Consider the following 21,586-nt stretch of genomic DNA (forward strand, 5'->3'; position numbering starts at 1 on the left):
GCGGTATGATACCAAGAAAAACAAAGGCTGGAAATTTTTTCCTTCATTATGTAACAAACTGCAACAAAATGCGTAATTGTGAAAATTCCGAAAAAGTCATTGACCCAACTTTTCCACCTCCACACACCCGATCTGCAGATCCATATTACGGAGGTAATTCTTGTAACGAAACTAAAACTCATCTAAAAATGCGTGAATGTGACAGCTGTTTCAGTAATTAATGGTTCATAGAAAGTATCAATTTTTTAGACGCAATGTCACTTCCATACATGCTTCATACATATGTGTAAAATAATACACATGAAACAGTAGAAGGGGGAAATCTCCCTCGAATCTTATTTTAGTTGTTTCGCGCTGCTTTACCTCGCATGCGAATGCAAACTGACTTGCTGGGGCAAACAAAAAATCAACACAAGGATCAGTATTTTTTAGGGTTATTCCTGTTGTTTCTGAATCGATGACATTTTTGGACGCTATAATAGGGATCAGATGAGCATCGATTGGAAAGAATGACACTGTTAAAAATTTTGGTACCAGATATTTTATGTGTAGCGCGTCACCTGGCCGATATATTTTCGCTTGTGCATGATATTGTGGCTCGTGCTGGTTCGCCACACATTTTAAAAATTTCTTGCGCGATGAGCTAGTCTTCTAAGGCAAATCACGTGCCTTGGCTGGTTCATTATACCTTTTTCGCCATTCTGGGAAGGGTTCACCACTGTCGTTGAAAAGAAGGGGCTTTCGAACAAAAGCGACTATCGATGGTCGTCTCTGGCTAGGGATAAGATTTGATATTCATTTATTAAATGTCGGTACTGTGTAAAACGGAAACGGGCTTCCTATATTATTGAAAGTATTAAAACCTACTGGCTAGAGTTATTCAACTGAGCTTTTTTCGCCTGATTTCTGCGGTTTGACATAAAATGGTACTTGTTGTGTATTCTGTTCGTTCAAGGGATTCTGGGAATCAAAACTTAACTAAAACATCGTTGTCTTGGGAAGAAAATAATTTAAAAGGAGAAATAATAACACGTATCCTTGTGATCCTACGATCCCCTATCTACCACCTAATGGCACTTGTAGCTAAACGAATAAAAATGCTAGATTTCTAAAGCAGTTTAAATTTTGTGTGTTTGTAACAGTTCTTTCTTAACGATCAAAGTTCTAACAGTTGTTTTGTATTTTCAACAGCCTGAATTCATGTTTCCGATGATTCCTCTCGAAAAAAGGCACATCATTTTTGGAGTTTCAAAGCTAACAATTCTTCGTTTCATAAAACATCCTTTGAAGTTCACTCCAAAATATTCCAGTTCTATGTTTAATAAAGTTTTTTTTTTGTATAATAAAGACGACGGATTAAAATTTTGCTTAAAACTGCCTAAGTACAATGTTAATAAATGGAGTTTTTTTTAGCAATAGTTCGTAGTCAAGAGAAGTCAGCTGTGCTGTCTTAATAAACGGCTCCTCCTCCTCCGCTGCCCGGCTTGGTTGATGAAGTACGAATTGCTCCTCTTCTTGGTGTAAGTGGCGTGATTATTGTCCGGCAATCTGTGGGTTCAGAACAGTGGAAAAATGAATTACTGTAAAACTCCAAGATGTTTGAATTATTTGTTTTGGCTATTTTCACATCATATATTGAATAATAATTATATTATTAATTATTAATATAGGGTTACTCCTTCTTGAATCCATAACACGCTTCCTTGTAAATAAGGCCGGAACAAATAGTAATTTTATCTTTTGTCCTGTTACCCATTTTCCTGCCCAAGCTTTCGCTTAGCAGATTTAGTTGATCAAAAATCGTATTGAATTTGCCACTGGCTCGGAAGCTTTTTTTCAAGAGGCTCGGAAGCCTCCTTTCAAGAGGCTCGGAAGCCTCCTTTCAAGAGGCTCGGAAGCCTCCTTTCAAGAGGCTCGGAAGCCTCCTTTCAAGAGGCTCGGAAGCCTCCTTTCAAGAGACTCGGAAGCCTCATTTCAAGAGGCTCGGAAGCCTCCTTTCAAGAGGCTCGGAAGCCTCCTTTCAAGAGGCTCGGAAGCCTCCTTTCAAGAGGCTCGGAAGCCTCCTTTCAAGAGGCTCGGAAGCCTCCTTTCAAGAGGCTCGGAAGCCTCCTTTCAAGAGGCCTCAGAGCCTCCTTTCAAGAGGCTCAGGAAGCCTCCTTTCAAGAGGCTCAGAAGCCTCCTTTCAAGAGGCTCAGGAAGCCTCCTTTCAAGAGCTCAGAGCCTCCTTTCAAGAGGCCTCAGAAGCCTCCTTTCAAGAGACTCCGGAAGCCTCCTTTCAAGAGACTCAGAAGCCTCCTTTCAAGAGACTCCAGAAGCCTCCTTTCAAGAGGCTCGGAAGCCTCCTTTCAAGAGGCTCAAGCCTCCTTTCAAGAGGCTCGGAAGCCTCCTTCAAGAGGCTCGGAAGCCTCCTTTCAAGAGGCTCAGGAAGCCTCCTTTCAAGAGGCTCAGGAAGCCTCCTTTCAAGAGGCTCAGAGCCTCCTTTCAAGAGGCTCAGAGCCTCCCTCAAGAGGCCTGGAAGCCTCCTTTCAAGAGGCCTCAAGCCTCCTTTCAAGAGGCTCAGAAGCCTCCTTTCAAGAGGCTCAGAGCCTCCTTTCAAGAGGCTCAGAGCCTCCTTTCAAGAGGCTCGGAAGCCTCCTTTCAAGAGGCTCAGAAGCCTCCTTTCAAGAGGCCTGGAAGCCTCCTTTCAAGAGGCTCAGGAAGCCTCCTTTCAAGAGGCCTGGAAGCCTCCTTTCAAGAGGCTCGGAAGCCTCCTTTCAAGAGGCCTGGAAGCCTCCTTTCAAGAGGCTCAGGAAGCCTCCTTTCAAGAGGCTGGAAGCCTCCTTTCAAGAGGCTCAGAGCCTCCTTCAAGAGGCTCAGAAGCCTCCTTTCAAGAGGCCTCAGGCCTCCTTCAAGAGGCTCCAGCCTCCTTTCAGAGGCTCCAGGAAGCCTCCTTTCAAGAGGCTCAGAAGCCTCCTTTCAAGAGGCTCAGAAGCCTCCTTTCAAGAGGCTCAGGAAGCCTCCTTTCAAGAGGCTCAGAGCCTCCTTTCAAGAGGCTCGGAAGCCTCCTTTTCAAGAGACTCAGAAGCCTCCTTCAAGAGGCTCCAAGCCTCCTTCAAGAGGCTCGGAAGCCTCCTTTCAAAGGCTCAGAGCCTCCTTTCAAGAGGCTCAGAAGCCTCCTTTCAAGAGGCTCAGAAGCCTCCTTTCAAGAGGCCTCAGAAGCCTCCTTTCAAGAGGCTCAGGCCTCCTTTCCAAGAGGCTCAGAAGCCTCCTTTCAAGAGGCTCAGAGCCTCCTTTCAAGAGAGCTCAGAGCCTCCTTTCAAGAGGCTCAGAGCCTCCTTTCAAGAGGCTCAGAGCCTCCTTCAAGAGGCTCAGAAGCCTCCTTTCAAGAGCTCGGAAGCCTCCTTTCAAGAGGCTCAGGAAGCCTGCTTTCAAGAGGCTCGGAAGCCTCCTTTCAAGAGGCTCAGAAGCCTCCTTTCAAGAGGCTCGGAAGCCTCCTTCAAGAGACATGGAAGCCTCCTTTCAAGAGGCTCGGAAGCCTCCTTTCAAGAGGCTCGGAAGCCTCCTTTCAAGAGGCTCGGAAGCCTCCTTTCAAGAGGCTCGGAAGCCTCCTTTCAAGAGGCTCGGAAGCCTCCTTTCAAGAGGCTCGGAAGCCTCCTTTTAAGATGCTCGGAAGCCTCCTTTCAAGAGGCTCGGAAGCCTTCTTTCAAGAGGCTCGGAAGACCATGCTGAGGGTGGCTGGGTTCGATTCCCAGTGCCGGTCTAGGCAATTTTCGGATTGGAAATTGTCTCGACTTTCCTGGGCATAAAAGTATCATCGTGTAAGCCTCATGATATACGAATGCAAAAATGGTAACTTGGCTTAGAAACCTCGCAGTTAATAACTGTGGAAGTGCTTAATGAACACTAAGCTGCGAGGCGGCTCTGTCCCAGTGTGGGGATGTAATGCCAATAAGAAGAAGAAGAAGGAACCATTTTTTTTAAAGAGGATCGGAAGATTCCTTTCAAGAGGCTCCGAAGCCTCATTTGAAAAAGCCTTCCTTCAAGAGGCTCGAAAGCCTCCTTTCAAAAACCTCGGAAGCCTCCTTTCAAGAGGCTCGAAGGCCTCCTTTCAAAAGGCTCGGTAGCCTCCGTTCAAAATACTCGGAAACATTTTTTTAAAGAGGTTCGGAAGCTTCCTTTCAAGAGGCTCCGAAGCCTCATTTGAAAAAGCCTTCCTTCAAGAGGCTCGTAAGCCTCCTTTCAAGAACCTCGGAAGCCTCCTTTCAAGAGGCTCGGATACCTCCTTTTCAAGAGACTAGGAAGCTTCCTTTTGAAGTACTCGGAAGCATCCTTTCGAAATACTCGGAACCTTTTTTTAAAGAGGCTCGGAAGTCTTCTTTCAAGAGGCTCGGAACCCTCCTCTTAAGGAGGCTTCTCGAACGGGAAACCTGAAGAAGCTTCCTTTCAAGAGGCTCAGAAGCCTTCGTCCAATGGGCTCGGAAGCCCCCTTTCAAGAGGTTCGGAAGCCTCATTTCAAGAGGCTCGGAAGTCTCCATTTAAAAGGCTCAGAGGCCTCATTTCAAGAGGCTCGGAAGCCTAATTTTAAAATACTCGGAAGCCTCCTTTCAAAATACTCGGAGGCCTCCTTTCAAGAGGCTCAGAAGCTTCCTTTTTAAGAGGCTCGGAAGCCTTCTTTCAAGAGGCTCGGAAGCCCCCTTTCAAGAGGTTCGGAAGCCTCATTTCAAGAGGCTCGGAAGTCTCCATTTAAGAGGCTCAGAGGCCTCATTTCAAATGGCTCGGAGGCCTTATTTCAAGAGGCTCGGATACCTCCTTTCAAGAGGCTCGGAAGCCTCCTTTTAAAGTACTCGGAAGCCTCCTTTCAAAATACTCGGAGGCCTCCTTTCAAAAGGCTCGGTAGCCTCCGTTCAAAATACTCGGAAACATTTTTTTAAAGAGGTTCGGAAGCTTCCTTTCAAGAGGCTCCGAAGCCTCATTTGAAAAAGCCTTCCTTCAAGAGGCTCGAAAGCCTCCTTTCAAGAACCTCGGAGGCCTCCTTTCAAGAGGCTCGGATACCTCCTTTTCAAGAGACTAGGAAGCGTCCTTTTGAAGTACTCGGAAGCATCCTTTCGAAATACTCGGAACCTTTTTTTAAAGAGGCTCGGAAGTCTTCTTTCAAGAGGCTCGGAACCCTCCTTTTAAGGAGGCTTTCTTTCAAGAGGCTCAGAAGCCTTCGTCCAATGGGCTCGGAAGCCCCCTTTCAAGAGGTTCGGAAGCCTCATTTCAAGAGGCTCGGAAGTCTCCATTTAAAAGGCTCAGAGGCCTCATTTCAAGAGGCTCGGAAGCCTAATTTTAAAATACTCGGAAGCCTCCTTTCAAAATACTCGGAGGCCTCCTTTCAAGAGGCTCGGAAGCTTCCTTTTTAAGAGGCTCGGAAGCCTCCTTTCAAGAGGCTCGGAAGCCCCCTTTCAAGAGGTTCGGAAGCCTCATTTCAAGAGGCTCGGAAGTCTCCATTTAAGAGGCTCAGAGGCCTCATTTCAAATGGCTCGGAGGCCTCATTTCAAGAGGCTCGGATACCTCCTTTCAAGATGCTCGGAAGCCTCCTTTTAAAGTACTCGGAAGCCCCCTTCAAAATACTCGGAGGCCTCCTTTCAAGAGGTTCGGAAGCCTCCTTTCAAGAGGCACGGAAGCCTCCTTTCAAGAGGCTCGGAAGCCTCCTTTCAAAGCTCTTTTCAAGAGGCTCGGAACGTCTTCTCCACTGCCTTGACCTTCACTGCCTGTACTTTCAACGCCATTCAGGTTTTCTTAGAAGTGCTGCTTCCACCTGTCCATCACCACATGTTCGTCCGTCAAGATGCTTCGCAGCAAGAAGCCTTTGCGGGATGTGTTGAGCTTCTAATAGAACTTCCGTGTTTATTGATGACGGCACAGTCCTTCTCCTTCTCCTTCATAATCCGTCTGCACTTTTTGTCGAACCAATCGTTCCGTCAACTTCGTCACACATTACCCAACGTTGCTCTACGCTGCGTCGTTAATGGCTGCTGTTTATATACTCCAGCATTCGTCAAGAGGGAATTAAAGAATCGATTGAGCGAATGTTTGTTTTTAACAGTGTAATGGTCTTCTTCGACTTTGACAAGAAGGTTTTCCTGGTCATTGTCGACAGTTTTTCAAAATGGATTGAAGTTCAGTAGAAGATTGGAATACATACCAGGAAAGTCAAAAGCATGTTTTTGTGTGTTTTGACGATGTTGAGGTTACCTGGCGTAGTTTTTACGGATGGCATATCACCGTTTAGCTCGAAAGAGTTGATTGATTTCTTTGAGAAGCATGGAATCGAGGTGATGAAGAGTTCATCTTAGCAACGGTGTAGCGGACCGTATGGTTAGAGTTGTTATGGATGGTTTGAAGTTATTTCTGTTGGATCCAGATTTAGCTGATTTATGTAATGAGGATATGGCGTCGTTCTTCTTGTTTGTTCACCGCATGCGTGTTTGGAGAATGAACATACGTTTCTGAACCTGGAGACGCTGTTTAAGCATTATTCGACGAAACCAGAGGAAGTGAATGTGTTGTAAATATCTCCCAGAATCAGCAGGTGGATCGAACAATACGAATCTTTTAAGAGAGTATGTAGTAATCGTCGTCGAGAGCGAGCTCAAATCAATCAAAGTTGCTCGGAATTCCTTACGAACAGGGCAACTATACCCAAGAAACGCTTCAGATTAGTCATAATATATTTAATTTGATACTGTTTCCGCCCTCATAGACACAGGCGAGCGTTCAATCCACTTCTCACACCTGGGATCAACATAGAGACTATGAAGGTGAAGGTAAAAATATTCTTTTTTTAAAACCCTTTACACCCCAATTTTTTTTTTGTTTTTTTGATTTTTTTTTTTTTTTTGAGTCCTTGGTATTAATGAACTTCCGTTCTAATTATCAGTGGTCTATAATACTAACGACAACGCAAATCATTGTATATATATGCAAATGTTTTTTCTTTAAAGTTGACAGAGATTTTATAAACAAGAAAAGCACTTACAACCAATAGGTTTCCGCTCTTGGCTCTAGTAATACTGGGCTGTGGTCCGGTCTGAATCTCAATCACACCAGTTTTACCTCTGACTAGATTGTGCGATAATCTACAAAAAAAATAAGAGCTCATTAGTTTGTTCCACAGCCCATTCCATGCATTTCCAAAACTCACGATCCCGTCTCGACGATGTTGACAAGGTTACGGTTCCCGGTCGCGTCCATTATCCAGATGCAGCACTCGATGATGTCCGGAATGTCCAGTATCAGGTCGCCCTTGTCCTTCTTGAGCTCGAGCGGAATCCGGATGAGCATGATTCCGTCCCGCTCGCTGGTGATGCAGAAATCGACCTTGTCCAGCGGGAGGCGATGCTTCTGCTTGTACGTTTTGCCATCGAGCAAGTACACGGCCTTGTTTGTTAGCAGGAAGAACCGTTCGCGGGCTTTGTACCCGTGCCGATCGTACTTGATCACCGGGGTGGAGTACTAGAAATAAATTGGAGTTTGTTAGTAAACTTTTAACCAAATGCAACAATGCACAAAACTTACATGCAGCTTCTCGTTGTTCATCTGCGTTACCACAAAGTTACTAATTGGCGTGGCATGTTGCTTGGAAATCCGATCGTCCAGGAACCACGGTCCAATACTCTCCGAGTAGTTTCGCTTCTTACCCTTGAACACAGCCTCGGACAGCACCTTCAGCTCGAACTGCTTCTTTTTCTCCGGAGGGAGAGCCAGTCTATACACTCGTGCGAGGTGAAGTTTGTGCATTTTTCGCAGAATTATTGATGCGTCCTGGCAGTGCTTTGGTGCAGGAATCCAGGTGTGGTTCATAAATGTCTTCGGAAGACTCTTGGCCAGTTTTTGCAGCCAATGGCGCTTTGTATGCTCAATGAAAGATTTGTTACACTCATTAGGTGCGTCGTGACGGGTGATGAAGCCCTTAATGAAGAATCGAATCTTATCGGCAGCAATGCGGCGTCGTTTCCTTTCCTGGATAGCAAGATATCGTCGAATGTACTTCTGACATATGATAATCTTGGCGTAGGTTTCCAGATAGATCTGGCGCTGTCGTCTGCCCTTCCAACGCGCTTGAATAATCGACGCCAGGTAGTGTTTCTTCATTTGGAATGCATCTTCAGTCTCGAACAGGGTCTTGGGGAACCGAATGAAGATTTTTGTTTTACCCATTCGATAATCGTCGCGATCGTAGCCCATTTCACATGCCAATACTTGAACACCTTCCTTGGCCGGACCATGGTAATGAGGCCACGTTTGTTTGCTAAGACATTTGTAGCGCTGCAGGAACATTTCGTATGTTCGGCGGTACGCAAAACCAGCTCGACGAACTCGAAGGTTCTCCATTAGGCCAAGATACTTAACCTGGTGGCGAACCAGTTCGTAGTCAAAGTGACCGGATGTCTGCAGGTCGTTTGGTTTGATGCACCGAATATACGACGGTTCCTTGCACATAAGAATGTCCATCAGATTGTTCAACGAGTTTTTAAACTGTGTCACGGCCGTTTCTGGGCGTCGTTTGCTGGATATATCCGCTATTGGGAAACAAGCCTTTATTATTCCGTTGTTACACTCGGACATAGTCTCCTTCAAATCCCTAAAGAGTAGGTCATTGTTCTTATCGAGGAACCCTTGAACGTGATACGTGACGTCTCCAGCGTAATGTACCAATCTAAACTCGTCGCGACCCAATGTCTTCTGGACGGTTGTCGAAGCTCTACTGTGACAAATATAGTGAGCATGGTCTCCCAGGTTGTCGTTCATTTTTCTAAGGAAGCTCAAATCCGTAGGATCTCCCGGGCGTAAGCATTCTTCGTCCATCAGAGCAATAATGCCTTTGTGCTTCTCCTCAATCAAATTGCAAATCACCTTGTTGTCAAAGTACTCTACCGGTACCCACTCAATACCTTCTTTCAAATATTCCTCCTGTTCTGACTTCAGTGTCAGCTCGATGAATAACTGTTGAAGTTTTTCATTGCAGAAATTGATGCAGAACTGTTCAAAACTGTTCTTTTTGAATATCTCGAACCCGTAGATGTCCAAGATACCCATAACGCTGTTCTTCTTTGCAATGTGCTCAGCATGTAAGGAAGTATTGATGCGTGACACCAACCAGGTGAACAGTCGATCGTAGACTGCCTTGGCAAGGGCATCTCGCGCATAGATGGCCATATCACGGTTGAGAGGGCTTGTAACAATATCACCCCGGGCTTCAATCGTCCGATTGGTAAAGGCATTGCGTAACTGTTCTTCCTCGCATCCCAAAAGCTTGATAGAAAAAAAAATGTGATTTGAGTTTTTCGTATTCGTATAATTTTTAAATTACCTTTGCAATCGCCGTGACCGACTCCGGTTTCAGGATCTTGGCCTTTCCTTCTTCCTCGGTAAAACCCACATTACCCATATGGAGCACACTTGCTATGATCTCCAGGATTAACTTTTGCTCTTCTTGGGGAATCTCGATCACCGACATAGCTGTCTGAACCTGCCGAAAGTTGTCCGCGTCTCTAATGTTAGCGCTGTTTCCACTGTCCTAAAATTTGAAATGTTTTAATTATATCTAGACAAATTATTCTACTAGTACTAACCCCATCCGTCAGATAGTAGTACGTATCAAGCTTCCGCTTCAGATGCAGTTCCTGGAGCAACCCGTCATCCGCACCGGCCAACAACTGGTAGAAAATGTGGAAGTTCCTCTCTCCGACACTCTGATGGATCACCCGGCTTTTCTCCAGCAAATAGTTCAAAATGTTGCCTCCCTCCGGCGCCCCCCGGTAATCGAACTGCACGTCCATGTACTTTCCGAACCGGGACGAGTTGTCGTTCCTGTTCGTTTTGGCATTCCCGAACGCTTCCAATACCGGATTGCTCTGCAGCAGCTTGTCCTTGACGCCTTCGACGCTGGTCGTGTGCCCCGTTGCGGCGGCAATGAACTGTAGGACCTTCTTCGACGCTTCCGTCTTGCCGGAACCGCTCTCTCCCGAGATTAGAATACATTGGCCCCGGTTCTCCTCGGTCAGCGATCGGTACGCGTTGTCACTCAAGGCGAACCTGCTCGGTGCAACATTTGCAAATGGTAAAGAGGAAGTTAATGGGAGGGCTATTTTTAGGACGCGTGCTGTGGCGTGTGAGTGAAGTTTGATTTAAATAGCGTTTTAATTGAGAGCGACCGAACGTATGCGGACAGAGTCGAGTCGCTGAAGACGGACAGTTGGACATGACATGAAGATAGCAGTAAATCATTGAAAATGAACTGGAAAATTAACTACGGTCTGATGGTACGATCTGAAGTGACTATCCAGAAATAGAAATAGATTTTCGTTCTAGGAAGGAAAGGTTGAAATTGAAGTACTAATACAACAATGTATGCACATAATGAAATTAGTTTATTTCGTAGCAAACTTTGAAACCAAGTTTAATTAATTCTGTGATCCACACATGAAAGCTCCCCCAAACACACGCGATTCTATCGCTTGGCGACTGCGATTCTGTCGCCGTTGGTGTGGAAGCGTGAATGGAACATTGCCTGCAGCGACCCAACGATAGAATCGCGGCGACTAGTTGTCGCTGTCGTGGCGATGAAATTACTTAGGTCTGGGGGAGCCTTTACTGTCATATATGAGTTTCTGCAATCGAATCGGCTTAAATGCTGCTCGGGATGTTAAAAACTTAATTAGGTAGAGTTGGGAAGAAGCGCGTCTTCTCAGTTTTCTTTGACGATTTTTATCAGTGAATCCTGATTGTCCAACCTGATCTCCATTTCAGAAACCTCAGAACTATGTAAATATAGTTCTAAGGTTTCTGTCTTTTACCAAGACAACCAATGTTTCAAATTAGAAGTAATGATGCAAAAACACTTCCCGTGTTCTATCATCAATTTACATGAAGACCAGAATGCAACTGTACCGCAAACTAGTGTAAATGAAGACAGGAGAGATATTCAGCAATCGAATAAGGTCACTGGGATGAATTGTACTAGGAATAGGGGCAAATTTTGGCTTTCAGGAAGACCAAATGGGAAATCAGGAAAATAGCCAGAGCAATTGGACGAAGCTACTGTGTGGTCTTGAATTTTCTGAAAAACCCCGTGTTGTATGGTCAGAAGAAGTGTCCAGGACGAAAAAAGAAATTGTCTGCCAGAGAAAAGCGTCATGTCGTGAGCAACCCGGATAAAAATTTACAGTAACTTGAATGACATAACCCATTGAAATAAAATAGATTGTGTGGTAAGCAATATAAACTATTGTACGCTTATTGTAAAATGTTCACGGTTATAAAAGATCTTTATTGTACTTATATTGTACGTGGATTTCCCTATTGGACCCGACCGTTCGAAATAGTCGCTCCTTGAACGGTCGTTGAATTCGCCGTTTTCACCTTCACACCCGTCTTCATAGTAAAATCTGTCAAAACTGACAAGTCTGCCATGTGCTTTTTGCTGTTTCCCTCGGACTTCTCTTTCTTTATCCGATGTTTTGACATCTGTTTTGATAGACAAGGAGCAAAAAACAAGGTAATCTACCAAACATTTATTGAGTTTGGCAAACCTTGGTGGAAAAGGGAACGTTTGAAATAGGCAAGTGAACCGACCTTCGAATCCATTGGTCGAGTAAATCCACAATATTAACATAACAATATATTTAAATGTTACCAATACATTCCATAATATTTTTATTGTTCGCTTATGTTTGGTATTGCACATCCAAAAACTAAACAAATTATGAAAGTTTTCGGTTAGGATGATCTGGAAATTCGTCTAATGTAATTGAATTAATATATTTTTGAGATATTTCATGGATTTATTATATTGATTAAAAAACAATTGAAAACAATAAAATTACAATAGCTTTGCTTATAAGATGGATAAAAATCGGTATAAAAATGTTATACCGATTCTCAAGTAATATATTTTCATATTGCAAGTCTAGAAATGTTATGCAATAAAAATTGGAATTCAAAAAAACTAAAGGGAACAAAAACTTTTGCTTACCATGTTACTCGGAGAATGGCTGGATTCATTTGAGCGTGTACAGTTTTGTTTATAATTAGTGAAGAGATGAAATTAATAAAACTGTATGGTGCAGAAAGTGTCTTTTTCATTACAGTTTCTGGTGTTGGGCAACGGTAGATCACTATGGCTTCTGTACCGTGGTAAGTATCTAAAGTGTTAGAGCGCGTTAGTGCATCATTACTGGACCTGAGCGCGAGTATTTTGATCACACTCGCCGTGCTGTCATTTTAGTGTAAATAGTCAAACTGTTTCGCATCGGTTACTATTTTCGGTTATCATTTTGGAGGCTGCATTCCGTACCGGTAACGTTTGACATTTGGTAGTTCATCAAATAGCAGCGGTGTTATCGCGCTGCCAAATTTGGTCTAGTGCGCTTAGTAGCGACCGGTAAAGTGTCAAGTAATGATACTGGGCTGGCAAACGGCTTATACTCACCACCGGTAATCGTAATCTTATACTACAAAAGTTCAATGTACATAATGGACGCAGTGGTTCATCCCGAACAAAAAATAAATAAGAAAAATTATCGTCTGATGACATACCTGGTAACATGTATGCTTGTTCCTTTACAGAAATGAAGCTTATGATGAAATACTGATGCTTGGCCAATCTCACCAACGGGATATAATAAGAACTGATGCAGGTATTTTTTTCTTTTCTTCTCGACGTATTTTTTCTAATAAAACTAACATTCTTTTATAATTTACATTTTTCACAGATTTATAACTATGTATTGTCTATCCGGAACAAAGTTAGTTGGATTTTTTCTCCAGATACAGGCAACTTACCCAACTTCGAAAGTAGTGCGCTGGATTCGCCTAAAGATGCGCTAAACAACACATCAATTAGTTTGACAGATAAAACTTTGGAAGAAAGTTCGGTTTGGAAGTCCCGACAGCAAAGCGAGGTAAATTAGTGAAAATGAAGTTCAAACTGATTTAAAATAAAATATTTAACTTGTAAAGCAAATAATTGTATTGTATTTTTATTGTAATGTTGGAGTATAATGTATTCTAAATCCTGTTGTATTTCTATTGTAAAACAATAGAAACAGTAATTGAAAACATTTAAAACACAATGTTTTCTATTATTTTGTCGCTCAAAATCATCCCATTGAAGAACCGTAAAATCAATTGTTTTGCTCAACATTTTGTATGGAAAATTTTCGATTTTTTTATTGTAAAGATACATAACAACCCCCCTTTTTTATTGTAAAAGTCCCATTTACCATTCATTTTATCGTGGAAAACCATTATTTCTCATGTGATTTTATTGTCAAAATTCCATTATATTCAATGGTAAAAATTATGTCTTAAATGGTGTTGTAACAATAAAATTTATGATATTTTAATGATATTTTTTATCCGGGAAAGCATCAAATTCCACGGAGAGATGTTCTCAAATTCGAGCTGAACTCAATTTGGATGCATCTGTTTCAACTGGTTGGAGGACTTTGAAACAATCTCCAAACATTTCGTTGTCGAAAATGAATAGCGCTCCTCGTTCGTTAACTCGACACAAGGTAGCTCGACTAGAATTTGCGCGCCGAAATATGTCACAGGGCTGAAAAAAAATAGGATAAGGAACTTCAAAGTGTTATTCAAAAAGAAATTTGTTTAAAGTTTAACTATTTACCTTTTATTATTCTAAATCTTCACAGGTGATATTCTCGGATGAGAAAAAGTTCAACCTGGATGGTCCGGATGGGTTCAATGGCTATTGGCGGGATTCTCGGAAGGAACCACGATTTTTCTCGAAGCGAAACTTTGGGGGCGGATCTGTGATGGTTTGGGGTGCATTTAGTACGACCGGAAAATTAAAAATTCATTTTGTTTCGCACAAATTGAAAAGTTCCGACTACATTGATGTCCTCAAAGCCAGTTTGCTACACGTTATTCGAAGGAGACGCAAGGCTAAATTGATTTTTCAGCAGGACCAGTGCTGAAACAATGACGTGGTTAAGGTCGGAAAAAAATTATGTTTTCGACTGGCCAGCTTGGTACCCCGACTTACACCCGATTGAAAACCTTTGGGGTATTATGGTCATGGGAAGATTTTTGAATTGAAAAGCTTTTCTTAAAATATGCTATAATTCTCCTTCTTCTTCTTCTTTTTATTGGCATTACATCCCCACACTGGGACACAGTTTATCAACTGCGAGGTTTCTAAGCCAGGTTACCATTTTTACATACGTATATCATGAGGCTAGCACGATGATACTTTTATGCCCAGGAAAGTCGCCACCCTCAGCATGGTATTGTTTTGCAGCCGCGCGTTTTACCGCACGGCTAAGGAGGGCCCCAATTACTAGTTTTAAAAACATAATTAATGAACTAGTTACCTTAAACAATAATTTTTTCATCTGTTCCAATATGCCATTTGAAGAAAAAAATCGGAAAATAATCTTTTCTCTTACAGCTCACAATTGATGAGTGGTCTTATCATTTTGAAAAGTACTGTAGTCTGGCCAGTGAAATATTTATTGGGATAAACCATCCCCAAAGTTTATCAGACCAATTTGCTTATCATCCATCATATAAAAAAATAAAAAAATAAAAGAAATAGATGATCATAAAAAATCAATGCAACATTCCTTGACGTTGAACGTGCGTTCTAGAACACATCTTACTGTTCCATGAAAAATGCTATGTTGAAACGGGGTTTCGATGTATGGATTGTTGACTGGATGCGATTGGTGAGATGTTATCAAAACGAGAAATATCAGCAAACCTTGTAAGATCATCAATTATTGTGAGGGCAGTAAAAGGGTGTCCTCAAGGAGGCGTACTATCACCTCTATTGTGATCTTCAATCGTTGATGATCTTCTAAAACAACTGGAAGCTCAAGGCTTCGAAATAATTGGCTTCTAAGATGATATAATTATATTGGTCAGAGGAAAATATGACTGTGTAATTTATGACCTAATGCAAATTGCTTTAAACTTCATCATATTATGGTGTGAAAAAGAAGGGTTTCCTTCGAAAACCACAAATTATTCCAAAGAAATAATTCATTTCCTATTTTGAAATTGAAATGCGCGGATTGGAAACTTTCAAATTCAGTCAAGCATCTTGGTGTACTGGCATGGCAAATGCTGAGTAAAGCGTACCATTGGTACTTCGCGTACCTGGAGGAATAATATAGACCCCACCTCGTGGTCCTTAGGCTCTTACCCAGCAACTCCTATCCCTACCTCCCCGTGATGCTGGCCGGGATCCGAGCTTAGGGAAGATCAGGTAACCAACCCTGGTGGGAACTATGGTCGTATGCTGACAGGGAAGGTGGGGTTTGCTCCTCTCCGGAGGTGCAAATCTTACTGAGCGTCCGTTCTCCATGTCAGGATCGGCTCACAACAGCGTCTGTTCTCCATGTTAGGGGCGGCTGATCATCGTCCGAGTGCCAGCGAGGGACTTTAAGTGAAACTGTGCACCATGGTCCACCGGGAATAAAGAGGAATGGTCCTCCGAAATTTTAGGGGGTTTGGTGTCAGGTCCTGCAAGCCACCCTTTAAAAAACATAAGCAACGAACAATCAACAAGAGAGTACGGACCGGAACCATCGGCGAAGACCACTGCGACGAAAAGGGATTAGCGATTGGAAACTCGGTTCGTGGAACTGCAAATCTCTCAACTTCATCGGGAGCACACGCATACTCGCCGATGTGCTCAAGGACCGTGGATTCGGCATCGTAGCGCTCCAGGAGGTTTGTTGGAAGGGATCAATGGTCCGAACGTTTAGAGGTAATCATACCATCTACCAGAGCTGCGGCAACACACATGAGCTGGGAACAGCTTTCATAGTGATGGGCGATATGCAAAGGCGCGTGATCGGGTGGTGGCCGATCAATGAAAGAATGTGCAGGTTGAGGATTAAAGACCGGTACGACAGCTGCCCAAGCCACGACGTCAAAATCGTCATAGGAGATTTGAACGCTCAGGTTGGCCAAGAGGAGGAGTTTAGACCGACTATTGGGAAGTTCAGCGCTCACCGGCTGACGAACGAAACCGGCCTACGACTAATTGATTTCGCCGCCGCCAAGAATATGGCCATTCGCAGGACCTACTTCCAACACAGCCTCCCGTATCGGTACACCTGGAGATCACCACTGCAGACAGAATCACAAATCAACCACGTTCTGATTGATGGACGGCACTTCTCCGACATTATCGACGTCAGGACATATCGTGGCGCTAACATCGACTCTGACCACTATCTGGTGATGGTTAAACTGCGCCCAAAACTATCCGTCATCAACAATGTTCGGTACCGAAGACCGCCGCGGTACGACCTAGAGCGACTGAAGCAACCTGATGTCGCCACTGCATACGCGCAACATCTCGATGCAGCGTTGCCGGAAGAAGGTGAGCTCGAGGACTGCTGGAATACAGTTAAAGCAGCTAATAACGACGCAGCGGAGAATAACGTCGGGTATGTGGGACGAAGTCGACGGAACGATTGGTTCGACGAAGAGTGCAGACAGATACTGGAGGAGAAGGACGCAACGTGGGCGGTCCGACCCGGCAGAACGTGGAACGTTATAGACGGAAGCGGAGACAGCAGACCCGCCTTTTTCAGGAGAAGAAACGCCGCCTGGAAGAAGCGGAGTGCGAGGAGATGGAACAGCTGTGCCGTTCTCAAGAAACACGCAAGTTCTATCAGAAGCTCAACGCATCCCGCAAAGGCTTCGTGCCGCGAGCCGAAATGTGCCGGGATAAGGATAGGAGCATCTTGACGGACGAATGGTTGGTGATCGAAAGGTTGAAGCAGCACTACGAGGAACATTTGAATGGCACTAAGAGTACAGGCAGTGAAAGTCAAGGCAGCGGAGGAGATGACTACATCAGTTCAGCGGACGATGGAAGCCAACCAGCCCCCACCTTGAGGGAAGTTAAGGATACCATCCAACAGCTAGACTAATAAAGCAGCTGGAAAGGATGGTATCGGAGCTGAGCTCATCAAGATGGGCCCGGAAAAGCTAGCCACTTGCCTGCACAAATTGATAGTCAGAATCTGGGAAACTGAACAGCTACCGGAGGAGTGGAAGGAAGGGGTTATATGCCCCATCTACAAGAAAGGCGACAAACTGGAGTGTGAGAACTTTCGAGCGATCACCATCCTTAATGCCGCCTACAAAGTGATATCCCACATCATCTTCCGTCGTCTGTCACCATTAGTGAACGAGTTCGTGGGAAGTTATCAAGCCGGCTTCGTCGACAACGGACCAGATCTTTACTGTACGGCAAATCCTTCAAAAATGCCGTGAATACCAGGTCCCAACGCACCATCTGTTCGTTGATTTCAAGGCGGCATACGACAGTATAGACCGCGTAGAGCTATGGAAAATTATGGACGAGAACAGCTTCCCTGTGAAGCTTACCAGACTGATCAAAGCAACGGTGAATGGTGTGCAAAACTGTGTGAAGATTTCGGGCGAACACTCCAGTTCGTTCGAATCGCGCCGGGGACTAAGACAAGGTGATGGACTTTCGTGCCTGTTGTTCAACATTGCGCTAGAAGGTGTTATGCGGAGAGCCGGGTGTAACAGCCGGGGTACGATTTTCAAAAGATCCAGTCAATTTATTTGCTTCGCGGATGACATGGACATTGTCGGCCGAACATTTGCAAAGGTGGCAGAACTGTACACCCGCCTGAAACGTGAAGCAACAAAAGTTGGACTGGTGGTGAATGCGTCAAAGACAAAGTACATGCTTGTGGGCGGAACCGAGCGCGACAGGGCCCGCCTGGGAAGCAGTGTTACGATAGACGGGGATACCTTCGAGGTGGTCGAGGAATTCGTCTACCTCGGATCCTTGCTAACGGCTGACAACAACGTTAGTCGTGAAATACGAAGGCGCATCATCTGTGGAAGTCGGGCCTACTACGGGCTCCAGAAGAAACTGCGGTCGAAAAGATTCGCCACCGCACCAAATGTGTCATGTACAAGACGCTAATAAGACCGGTTGTCCTCTACGGACATGAAACATGGACAATGCTCGAGGAGGACTTGCAAGCACTCGGAGTATTCGAGAGACGGGTGCTTAGGACCATCTTTGGCGGTGTGCAAGAAGACGGTGTGTGGCGGCGAAGAATGAACCATGAGCTCGCCCAACTCTACGGCGAACCCAGTATCCAGAAGGTAGCTAAAGCCGGAAGGGTACGATGGGCAGGACATGTTGCAAGAATGCCGGACAGCAACCATGCAAAGATGGTGTTCGCTTCCGATCCAGCAGGTACAAGACGGCGTGGAGCGCAGCGAGCGAGATGGGCAGACCAGGTGCAAAACGACTTGGCGAGCGTGGGGCGTATTCGAGGGAGGAGAGATGCGGCCTCGAACCGTGTATTGTGGCGTCAAATTGTTGATTCAGTGTTATCTGTTTAGATGTAGACTAAATAAATGAAATGAATGATACGGTTGATCAAGGCGACGATGGATCGGGTGATGTGCGTAGTTCGAGTTTCAGGGGCATTCTCGAGTCCCTTCGAAACGCGCAGAGGGTTACGGCAAGGTGATGGTCTTTCGTGTCTGCTATTCAACATCGCTTTGGAGGGAGTAATACGATGGGCACGGATTGACACGAGTGGTACGATTTTCACGAAGTCCGTCCAGTTACGTGGTTTCGCCGACGCATTAATATCATGGCACGTAACTTTGAGAGGATGGAGGAAGCCTACATTAGACTGAAAAGCGAAGCTAAACGGATTGGATAGTCATCAACACGTCGAAGATGAAGTACATGATAGGAAGAGGCTCAAGAGAGGTCAATGTAAGCCACCCACCACGAGTTTCTATCGGTGTTGACGAAATCGAGGTGGTTGAAGAATTCGTGTACTTGGGCTCACTGATGACCGCCGATAACGATACCAACAGAGAAATTCAGAGACGCATCATGGCAGGAAATCGTACGTACTTTGCACTTCACAAAACGCTTCGATCGAATAGAGTTCACCGCCGTACCAAACTGACTATCTACAAAACTGGACGATGCGGGACCAACGCGCAGTGGGAGTTTTCGAAAGGAAAGTGTTTCGTACCATCCATGGTGGGGTGCAGATGGCGAACGGTACGTGGAGGAGGCGAATGAACCACGAGTTGCATCAGCTGTTGGGAGAACCATCCATCGTTCACACCGCGAAAATTAGAAGACTGCGGTGGGCCGGGCACGTAGCCAGAATGTCGGTGAAAATGGTTCTTGACAACGATCCGACGGGAACAAGAAGGAGTAGTGCACAGCGAGCAAGGTGGATCGATCAGGTGGAGGACGATTCGCGAACCCTCCGCAGACTGCGTGGTTGGCGACGTGTAGCCATGGAGCGAGCTGATTGAAGAAGACTTTTAAACACTGCACAGGTCACTCCGGCCTTAGTCTGATAATAAATAAATAAAAATGAACGCAAGGGCTCTAGGAACTTGTATGGACATGCTGGGTTGATCTGTAAGACCAAATGATCTGAACTTCAAAACAATTTGGAGAACCTAGAACATCTGCATCAAACTTATTTGGACTGCACATAATACGCAAGGGCTATATGGACTTGTATGGACGTGCTGGGTCGATTCCGATTGCATAGCAGGCGTAGTGGATCTTGTTGACCACTTGATCTGAACTCCAGAACATGTTGAAGAACGTAAAAACATCTGGGTCTTGTAGAGGCAAGCTGGGTTGATTTCCGTTTTAAAGTTCTTCTTAATAAAATTTATTCATATTGAATTTGATAAATCGAAGTTTTCTACATTTTGAATGACAGCATCCGTACTACAGCTGATCTAGCAAAAAAAAAGGATCCCTAGAAACCTTACAAACTAGCAAACTACAGGAAACAAGATGAGGTGGATAAAACATCCTTGAAAGAATGAGAATCACTTCCCAACAAACAGTTTTAGCTGAAAAAGCTAGTTTTTTAGCTGAAGAAGACTAATTTTCAACTTATAAGCGCTTCACCCTCCTCCAGTGTTTGTTGGGTTAGAAACCACCCAGGAACCTGCTGTTTGAAATAATGATTTAAATGGTTTCTTGATCGCAGTATTCGACATGTTAACCGAGAACATGTACTTCCCAGAATGCAATTAGGTTCAGGTTTGCCCTAATACAAGTTCCATACAAATATTTGCACACTTGTTTATTTATTTGATAAGAGATGAAGAGATGAGATGAAATTTGCGTAAAAAGCTTAGTCACAAATTGAATCACCGCAAAAATGTACCATGCGTCTCCATATGCTTTTGTGCTTATATGCTGCTGAACAGTTTTCACAATTGCTACCTATCTTTTTACCTAAGAGCCCCATTTTCGCTTGACAAACACTTATGGGGACTTTTAGTTATTGTAATTGGCCAACTAATTATTATTTAAATTGACCAGTAAATTAGCGAATGAGAAGAATTTTACGATTGTTATGTCTATTTGTCTGTGACTCAACTAATTTCATCTCGACTAAATGTCCATTCGACTTCGGACTTTTATGGACTTTTACATTCGACTAAATGTCCAATCGACTAAATGTCCATTTGACTAAATTTCCATTCGACTAAACTGCCCATAAATTCATAACAGTCCCATGTTTACTTGATTTCCTATCTACATGAGACTGTTATGAAATTATGGGCAGTAAATGTCCTTTCGACCAAATCTCCTTTTCAATAAATGTCATTTGACTAAACGTTATTCGACGAACTCTCCCAAAGCCCATGCATACACACGTACAGACATACACATATAACCTCAATTCGTTATGCTGAGTTATTTGGTATAAAACAGTTTGCCCTCCGGGCCTCCCATCAGAAAATTTTTGGAGTGAACTGAAAGTTTTTTCGTTAAACCTTGGTGTGATCCTAAGCCACGTCCATCCTTAAATATTGTAAGCTAACCTCGAGTTACCACGAGTACGCTGGCTCCTATCCCTCTCTTACTAACTGAAAAAAATGACAAAGTCGAGTCAAGTACGAGACACTGAAGACGGCCTTACTTTTGAGGTCGAAATACGTGTCTGTCAAGATACAATTAAGTGGTGGAATTCAATGGGATTGTATAAACTCGTCTTATGACAGGTGAAAACATTCCACTAAAAAGCTCAACATAATTTTCTTATTAAATGTATATATCACAAAGAAATATGGCTCCGTAAAGTGTTATACCTGCCTGAGCCTACCAAATAAACGAACTTGGAAAAAAAACCTTGGTGTGCGAGAACACGCAGAAGAATCTTGCAAGATTAAATCAACTATTTGGATTGTTGCACCAAACAACGTGCATATTGTTATTTCAATCTTCAACATTGTTGTTTCAAAGATGATTTATTGCTTCCTTCAATTGAACATTATTGTTGTTTCAATACTGCATTGCATGATTGAAACAATAATAATATAGTTGTTCTGACAACCATTTCGTAATATAGAAAAACTGTAGAAACTGATTAACATAAATCATCCTAGCTACAAGAAGTAAGGATGGAGCAGAGGGTGGCAGAGGTAAGTTCGATTCTGCTTCAGCAACATTTTTCTCCTTTGTTGATGTCACCATAGTGTCGATAAACCAGTTTCGTGGCATTTTCGAAAGTAAAAACAACCA

At 43.9% G+C, this 21,586-nt stretch overlaps 1 protein-coding gene across 4 annotated transcripts in view; it reads right to left on the reverse strand.

The window, feature by feature from the left end:
• Window positions 1–782: 782 nt before the first annotated feature.
• The window catches only part of LOC134226119 (unconventional myosin IC), a 146,748-nt gene continuing 125,944 nt past the window's right edge, over window positions 783–21,586 (reverse strand). For all 4 annotated transcript variants that reach the window (XM_062706688.1, XM_062706689.1, XM_062706687.1 and 1 more), the window contains 6 exons: window positions 9,597–10,059; window positions 9,335–9,541; window positions 7,540–9,276; window positions 7,166–7,476; window positions 7,001–7,100; window positions 783–1,548 (listed from right to left, as the gene is read on the reverse strand). In XM_062706688.1, coding sequence (XP_062562672.1) covers window positions 1,534–1,548; window positions 7,001–7,100; window positions 7,166–7,476; window positions 7,540–9,276; window positions 9,335–9,541; window positions 9,597–10,059 — 2,833 coding nt within the window. In that variant the 3' untranslated portion in view covers window positions 783–1,533. The remainder of the gene's footprint in view (window positions 1,549–7,000; window positions 7,101–7,165; window positions 7,477–7,539; window positions 9,277–9,334; window positions 9,542–9,596; window positions 10,060–21,586) is intronic.

Source organism: Armigeres subalbatus, chromosome 3, assembly GCF_024139115.2.
Source record: "Armigeres subalbatus isolate Guangzhou_Male chromosome 3, GZ_Asu_2, whole genome shotgun sequence".
Lineage (NCBI taxonomy): Eukaryota > Metazoa > Arthropoda > Insecta > Diptera > Culicidae > Armigeres > Armigeres subalbatus.